Source organism: Monoraphidium neglectum (genome assembly GCF_000611645.1).
Source record: "Monoraphidium neglectum strain SAG 48.87 unplaced genomic scaffold scaffold02621, whole genome shotgun sequence".
Classification (NCBI taxonomy): Eukaryota; Viridiplantae; Chlorophyta; class Chlorophyceae; order Sphaeropleales; family Selenastraceae; genus Monoraphidium; species Monoraphidium neglectum.
The window spans coordinates 1-8572 of NW_014011007.1; the positions used below are offsets into that span (position 1 = coordinate 1).

Consider the following 8572-nt stretch of genomic DNA (forward strand, 5'->3'; position numbering starts at 1 on the left):
GGTGGGTGGGTGGGTGCGTGGGTGGTGGGGCGGGGAGGTACGGGGGTAGACAAGGACTTCAACAAAGCATCGATGGCATTCAAAAGGGATGACACGTGTCAAACCTGCTTATCATGCACGTTGTCGATGCTCAACCACTGCTGCGAAGCCACAAATTCTAATCTTGTAAGAAGCCACCACCTAAACAACCCACCAGCCCTCGTGATCCACCAGCTGACGCAGCAGCTCCAGGGGCGGCTGGGCGCCGTACACCTGCACAGTCGGCAAAGGCAGGGGCAGGCGCGTTGCCGCAGGTGCAGGGTTGCGATGTGACAGCACGGAGGCCCTGTGCTTGCGCTTTGAAATCGCTCAGGCCCTTAAAAACATCAGCAAGCGCCCTGAATTTTGACAAGCTGCTGTCTCAGACATTCGACCACGACCCATAAAATGTTCCACCACAAGACACATGACGGTTCGCAGACGTATTGCTGAGCAAACAGCCACGAGCCACGCCCCCACCTCGAGGGAGGGCATGTTGAGGTCGTCCACAAAGACCACGGCCCTGCTGCCCCACGGCGGCCCGTACACCCCGCGCCGCCGCTTGTCCAGCCGTCCATCGATCACATCCTGGGTCTGAGAGGTACATGTGGCCAAGAATAAAGATTAAGGCGGCGTCAGCGGCTTAATGAATAAGCGGTGTGGGCAAGAACGAACGATGAGGCGGCGTGAGCGCGTGAATAAGGAGGCGATGTGGACGAGCACGACTCGATTAGGCGACGTGGGCGGTGCTCGGTGCTGGGGGCAAGGGCGAGGTACGATGGTGCACGACTAAGGTTGAGGTGCTGTCCAGCGGTCAACGGCCACCTGCTGGGTGGCTGCAATTGAGCAGCAATCATCTGTTGCCAATTGAGAAGTTGAGTTGCCGACAGCCGTGCTTGGCTGTAATCTCATGCCGCCTGCTTCATCGCCCGTGGGCCGGTGCCCGTCCCATCCTGGCATCGCTTTCCCAGCTCTCACCTGGTTGGCGCTGGTCTGGGCGCTGAAGGCCGTCGAGATCATGTGGTAGCCCCCCTGGGCAGCCAGCGCGTCCAGGCCCTGCGGGGGCGACGGGTGAGGGGCCGTGAGCGCGAGCGCGCTTTTGAACGTGCGAAAGTCGGCACAGCTGGCCTGGCCACCGGGCGAGCAGGCAGACGACATGCGTTTGTGCACTGAGGGAGATTTGTTGGGAAGGGAGGGGGCGGGCGAGAGCGGCGGGCGAGGGCTGCCCCAGACATTCAAGTGTCCGTTCTTATGTGCCCTCATCCCCCACATTGTGAGCAAGCAGCGGGCGTGGTCGCAATGAGCCTGACACCGTTTTCAAGATGACAAACACACCTGGCGGATGTAGACAGTCTTGCCAGTGCCAGTGGGCCCAACAAAGAGCACCTGGGGCGGGGAGAGGGATAGGCAGGACCGAGTCGCGTTGCTGGGTCGTGCTGAAGACGTGCGCCGCAGTGGTGTGCAGACGCAGCCGACCATCACCGCAGTGTGGGTGTTGTAGTGCGGGCGGGCAAACAGATGCATTGCGTTGAAACTGGGCAAGCCAGGGAAAAGCCTTTGGCGCCCTGGCCCTGCTTTCTTGAGGTGTGCATGCCGCCTGCACGCCAGCCCGAAGAAACACAAACAGCTCACGTTCTTGCCGTGCCCCGCCAGGAGCCGGAGCAGGAAGCCGTAGCGCGCACTGCGGATGGAGCGGAGCGGCGCGCAGCCTCAGGGTCGAGCGCCGACGCAACGACTGCTGGCCAGGCCATGACCACCGACAATGCCCATGCATCAGCCGTTTGCTGTTGCCAGCACCCGGATGGTCGCCCCGTCACACAACTAAGCAACCTACAGCCTCGCCGCACCCTGCGCACTGAGCAAATTCTGACTCGACACCAAGCTTCAGCCTGCCTCGCACCTGTCTACGGTGGGCACCACGATCTCATTGAAAGGCGTCGACTCATGCGGCACCGGCGCCGGCCCCATGGCCGCCGCCACTGCCGCCAACGCATCGTCCTCACACTCGCCGCCGCCGCCGCCCGCCGCCTCGCCCTCCTCCGCGCCGTCCGCCCCGCCGCGTCCGGGCGCGAGCCACGGGCGCCACATCGCCGACACCGGGTCAAACGCCAGGTCAAACAGGCTGCAGCCCTCAGGGATCTGGATCAAGATCGCGGCGTCACCCGTGGCAGCATCACCGGCGTCACCCGCGCCAGCGTCACCCGGCGGGTACCTGACCTCGACCCCGGGCCCCAGATCAAACCCTCCCTTGGACGGGTCGATCTCTCTGTCCGGCCGCGCGTCGACGCGGCGCGCGATCAGGGCGCGCACGAAGCGGTCAAATTTTGACCGGCCTGGGCCGTCGCAGGCGCCGCCGATGGACCAGAGGAGGGCAAACACAAAGGCGCCGTTCAGCGCCGCCAGCGGGCGCGCCAGCGGCTGCCGCTTCTGCGAGTGGATGACGGTTTGGGCGTTGCTGGGGTTGAGGTCAGTCAATCACAGAAGAAAGCAAGTGACTGCTGAAATGCTTACTGATGGAGGGAAAGGCGCAGTGATTCAAAGAGGTGCCCACACACACACGAGCCTGCCATCCAGACACATAGGCCTGCAGCCTGCGGTTTAGTCCAAAGCAACACCCCACAAAGCACCCCACATGCCAGCACATGAAGACACATGCGGTGATGCGCAGGGACCACCCTGCCCCCTGCTCGCTGCGCACCTTGGCACCCTTTGCGGCCGGCGCCGGCGGCGCGTCCAGGGCCCTGAAGGCGTCCAGCTGGGCGTGCAGGAGCTGCAGCAGCGAAGCCACCAGGCCAATGTCGCTGGTGGGCACCAGCTCGCTGCTCAGGGGTCGGGCGTCGACGCGGCACAACGAGTCAGGTTGCGTTTGGTCAAGATAACGCGCCGTTCGACAAGCAAAATTCCACGTTCTGTCTCCTACACATGGCTCTGCATCCAGTTGACTAGATACAGATTGTGGCATCTGGAGTGATCCCTAGCAGCGCCCTCGAAACTGTGCAACATGTAATCTCCTGACGTGGGGGTTCTCTGCAGATCAAGGGGTGCACAATTGGCGGAATCAGAACCTGGCGGCCCCAGCGGCCCCTTGAGAACAAGCACACCTGCAGTTGCGCCGCAGGAAGGCGATGCAGGGGTCCACGAGCCACTCCGCCAGCGCCCTCACCCGCGCCCGCCCCGCCTCGCCCGCGCTCGCCGGCAGGCAGCCACCGGCCCCCGTGGGCGGCGCCGCCGCCCGCTCCGCCTTGTCGCCTGCCGCGGCGGCAGCAGCTGCCTTGTCGGCGCCGGCGCCGGCGGCGGGCTTGGTGTCAGCGACCGGAGTTGCAGCGGCCGGCGGCGCCAGCCAGCTGGCAAGGATCGGCCGCCAGCCGAGCTGCAGGGTACATTGCGAGCAGAGGCGAATGCAGGGTCAAGTGGCGGAATCGGATACATCAGCACTTGGGTTTTGCCTCGGTGCCTTGCTTCAATAATACCCCAGCCGGATCATCTGCATGTATGGAATCCTGGGCCTAGGGCAGGTTTGACAAGAGGAAAGAAATGCATCCAGGAACTCGTCATCACCCCCCACCTGTGACGGCTCCACGTACACCATGCCGCAGCGGCTGACCGTCGCCGGTGACGCCACCGCCAGGTCAGCAACCTCAAAGATCAGGTTCATCTGGGCGCTCATCTGGATGATCTCGCCTGGGTGTTGTTGTTGTGAGGCACGGGGCAGTGGGTATTTTTGTGGATAAAGAAGGGGTGGGATGAGCACGCAATGGCCAGGAGGTGTACTTTTGGGCGTTGCCGGGATCATGTGTGTGTGCTCACACACGAGCGCATAGGGGAGCGGAGAGGTAATCTGAGCATTCGCAGTGCCGTGACCGCCAAAACGGCTCCCTGGCGCGGGGTCGTGTGACCACACAGCGCAGCCCAACGGCAGGGTCCCTTGGGGATGTCGCCGAGTGGGCGCCACGGTGCGCCCGCCGCCCACCGCTGTTGAGGCACAGTTTCTTGTTATCATCCAGCACCCTGCGTGGGTCGCGGCAGAGTGTGATGAATCGGTTTCCGGGGGGAGTTGCTGACTACAGTGATAGCTGTGTACCGCACGCAGGCTTGGCCAGCATAAGGGAGGGCCCTCTCTCCTCATGTCTGTTGCTGCCCCATCTGCCCTTCCTCAAAGTTGCGGCTTATTCCAGGACACACACGGAGTGCACAAGAGCCCATCCAGGCGCTGCTGAACACATCAGGCATCACCGCACATCCCCCCCCCCCAAATTGGCACCCCCCCTTCTCACGTGTTCATGTTCTCTATCCATACCGCATCCACGGGGCCGTCAAAAAGCAGCCACTGGCGGTCGGGCCGCGTGTCCACCGCCGCGTCCCTGTGGTGTCAAGAGTACGAGGGTGGGTGTAGAGTGCACAGTTCTGAGGTATGGATGTACCAGGGTCTGAAGTCCACGCTGTTGCTTGTGATACGGCAGCGGCCCACCAGCTGCTGAAAACTGGCAACATAGGTGCTGCTAAGCGGCAGACACGAGAGCCATGCCCCATGAGCGCAAAAACCTGCCCACAAAGCAGCCCTGTGCACTGCAGCAAGCACGCTGGTTTTGAGCCCCGCGTCTTTGCGCCAACAAAGACCATCGATCAGTTATGAACATAGAGAGCTGCCGTCTCCTTGTGCATGTCAGACAATGCAACGGAATTCACCACCCACCTGAACGCCTTGGCCAGCACGCCGTCTGTCCACTCGTGGCTGACCGGGTCAAATTGACCGTACAGCTGCCCCAGGGTGACGGCCTTGGGGTTCAGGCAGCGCACCTGGGAGGGGGGGGACGCACGTTTAGACGAGATGGAAGGGTTGGAAACGCACAATCAGAGGACCTGAAGGCAGCTGCTCCTAGTGGGCTATATCCCGAATTCTTGCACCCATCACAAAAACGCACGCACGCACGCACGCACGCACGCACGCGTGTGTGTGCGCGCGCGCGCATACACACACACACACACACACACACACACACACACACACACACACACAGAAGTACGACACATCATCTCTTGTGTATCTACAATGTTGTTCAAGCCGAACACTGCAGGGCCCGCAGCATCCCCCACTGCCCCGCCCACCTGCACCCTGTGCTCCCCCATGAGCCCCTGTCCCTCCAGGTCACCCAGCGCCGCCGCCAGCACTCTGCGCACCGGCGGCCACAGGGTTCAAGGGGTCGCATCAAGGGGTCGCAGTTCAGGTGTAGCTTGCGCTGGGCCAGGCGTTGCCTGCACTTCCAAGGCTGTGGCTGTGAAGGATGGGAGTGCAGCGGGCACTGCAGCGGGTGCGGAATGCCGAGATGCTGCTGTTGGTGCGCAGCGTCTGTGCTGTCGCAAACGCCTGGGGCAGTAAGCACGGCTCACTTGTAGAGGCAGGTCTTGGCACCAAAGCTGAGGCCCACCACCATGAGGCCATGGCGCACCTGATCAGGTGAGGGGGAGGGACGGAGCACGACGGAAAGAGTTCACCGGGTCAGAGAAGCGCAGGTGGCCGGGCCACGAGCCACAGCCGGCATGAGCTGTGCCTTGAGCAAGGCGCATTGGCGATTAGGCATGCATGCGTGTGCAATATGCGTGTGATTGGCTGCATCGCGCACACTTGGAAGGGTTTAGGGTTTAGGGTCTAGCATGGCGCACGCTTCAATCGGATCAGATCACATCATGACAAATTACATGAGACCAGGTCATTTCCGGCCGACGAGCTCACCAGGATCATCTCGTACAGCTGCTTGGCCTTGAGCAGGAAGGGCTCGGGGGCCTGAAATACAAGATTGATTGGAATCAAATGTTTGAGCAGGAAGAACAGCTGGCAATATGGAAAGCCGACCGGAGGCCTGGTTTGCAGGTGTTGCTGCGAGGCAAAGGCTTGTATTTGCGGGCAGGCTGTTTGCTGCACGTGCTCGCCTGCAGGTTGGCGCGGCCGCAGGCGCCGATGAGGGCGGCGTCCAGGGCGCGGTAGTCGGGGGGCGGCAGGTCCACGCCTACTTGCAGCGCCATGGGAGCGAACCGGCCGGTTTCGTTGCAATTTGCGTCATCAGAGGTCATGCGGACACAAAGCAAGGGCGCCACACACACCCAAACCTCATTCCTGATTTGACTCCAGGTAGCTGAAGGCAGGAGGATCCCGCCAAGACCGCAACACACTCGGAGGGGCCGCGGCCGGTCTGCAGCGGTGCCACACCCCGGACACGGCCAGGGCGAGCCCCTAAACCCTAAACACTCCAGGGTCCAGGGTTTGAGCCCTGGCCGTTTCCGGGGGGTCCCTCGGAAACGGCCAGGGCTCAAACCCTGGACCCTGGACCCTCGACCCTCACCTGGGAAGAGGTCCCCCAGTATGCCCTGGAAGAGGGGTATGTCTGGCGCCAGGAACTTGGGGGCGTTGACGTCGCTGATGGAGCGCAGCATGAGCACCTCCTCGGGCACCTTGGATAAAAAGAGTGGTTGCGGAGAGAGCGGGTGCTGAGCTGAAAGCAAAGTTGATCCAGCAGAAAACCTTTCTTTGTAGCCTGGAATTGTGTGTGTATATAAGTGTGAGTGCGTGTGTGTGCGACGAGGTGTGCTGTCAGAATGAGGCATCAGGCAGGCCTCCTCGGGCCTTGCAAAATTGCGAGAGGCGGTGTGACTACGTACACACGGCTTCCACACGCACGGCTTCAGCAGCTGCGAGGAACCGCCCAGGTATGCACAATAAGCACGCACGCACGCATGAAAGCAAGGTCCAGTTGCACACCTCTGGGCTGCGCTGCTTGTTGGCGGCGGCAGCACGCAGCACACTGATTACAGCCCTCATCCTGCAGGGGTTTGCCCAAGCACAGGACGGAGTGCAGTCTCAGACACAAATGACGAATCACCTGCGCACCCTGACAAACTGTATCAGCCAAGCATCCCACGGCTGCTGGGGTGCCACACTCGGCCTCACACCCCTTTTGGCAGTTTATGGTTGGACTTGAGCTGCCTTGCATTGAGCCCGGCCCGTTCCTGGGCCGCGGATGCTGTGTGTCTCACCCGTAATCATAGTGGCTCTGACTTGAAAGCTGCTCGCTGCACAGCCTGTTGGGGCAGGTGCAGGTAAAGGGGGGACCCGCAGAGCGCATATCGCCCAGCAAGGGGGCCGGTGGGGTGGGGGGTTGAGGAACGGGACCACTTGGCACAGCGAGCGGCCATGCAATGATGCCTCGTCGCCACGGCGCCCGGGCGGTCAAAGGGCCACACACAGTGTGCCGTTGTGTTTGTTAACCGCAGCCCGCACCTGTAGGTGGCGACCAGCTTCCGGGCCAGGTCCCGGGCCTTGAGGTAGCCAGAGCTGGGGGTGGGTCAGGGGCAAAGGGGGGGATGAAGCGATACAAAGTGGTGCGAGGGTGCGGATGGAGGGTGCGAGCCGCGAGACGGGGGTGCTGCAACATGATTGCAGGTGATAACAGATGAGTGGCATGTGCTGCCATCAGCCCTCTGTCCTTCAAAAGCAGACAGAATGTGTCCTTCAGAATCAAACTCTGGTCAACGCCGGGTCAGACCTGTACAGCATGATCTCAGCGATGAGGGCGTAGTCAGGCACCATCATGGCCACGCTGCGGAACAGGGCCTGGCGGTTTGGATTGAGGTGATGCAGAGCTGTGAGAGGCGTCCCGCTCAGGTTTTGCTGTACACACAGCGTGGCACTCAAAGAGGAATGCTCCGCCTGCTGTGGTTTGCGGCGCCATTTGCTGCACACATTTTGCCTGACTATGCACGATGCACTCGCGTGAAACAATGGCACCGTTAATTGCTCTGGAAACCTAAAGCAATAAACATGACCCGGTCTCATGCAGCAAAAATCCACGGCACCCACCTTAAGGTTGTCTGGCAGCTCGCTGCGGCCGGCGTATCCAGGGTTCATGGTGATGAACACGCTGAAGGTGGGCCTGGGTGGATGGGGTTGTTTGTGTGGGTAGGTTGGTGGGTAGTGGGGGATGGTGCAGGGCGCGAGGTGACAAGGGCCAGGGTTTCGCCGGGAGCGGAACCGATTGAAAGATGGCAAGCGCCCCGCTCCACTGATGCGCGATTGGCCAAGTGGGACAGTTCCTGCCCAGTGGCACGCCCTTGTTCCAAACAAGACGGCCATGCAAGAAACACATCGACCAAGAAAAGGCAGTTCGCAGTGGAGCCGCTGCGCACCTGATCGACAGGCGGGTGCCCTCAAACTCAAAGCTCTTGACATTCGCGGCCTTGGCGCGCTGCAGGCTCAGGATCTGCTGAGCTATGACGCTCAGCACCTGGTTGGGTTCAGGGTTCAGGGTTGCTGAACCCCTCAGAGCCTCGACAATCTTGCCAGGTGACAAATCTCCAGGCAAACAAAATTTTGCAGGGCAAACAGCGGGTGTGACAGCAGGGCAGGAAGAGCGCCAAGCACATCGCCACCAGCTTTGCAGGTGAAAGGTCGCTGTGATCTGGAGCACGCAACAGGACTCAGAACACCAACAAGTCCCGAGTGATGATCGACATACCCCTCAGCTCTTGTCCCATGGTCCGACCTCAGCCCCCAGCCCTGGGG

At 61.5% G+C, this 8572-nt stretch overlaps 1 protein-coding gene across 1 annotated transcript; it reads right to left on the reverse strand.

Annotated features, from left to right (window-relative positions):
* Positions 1–180: 180 nt before the first annotated feature.
* Positions 181–7918, reverse strand: MNEG_11165 (Dynein beta chain, ciliary; the record flags this gene model as incomplete). The annotated part of the gene is made up of 22 exons (XM_014040363.1): positions 181–252; positions 499–612; positions 997–1074; positions 1354–1404; positions 1651–1699; positions 1919–2445; positions 2717–2837; positions 3120–3388; positions 3584–3699; positions 3989–4026; positions 4293–4379; positions 4712–4815; positions 5125–5188; positions 5407–5465; positions 5750–5800; positions 6187–6206; positions 6357–6465; positions 6773–6833; positions 7048–7092; positions 7292–7345; positions 7557–7624; positions 7871–7918. The coding sequence occupies 22 exons, from the start codon at positions 7916–7918 to the stop codon at positions 181–183; spliced, it is 2205 nt and encodes a 734-aa protein (XP_013895817.1).
* Positions 7919–8572: the final 654 nt, after the last annotated feature.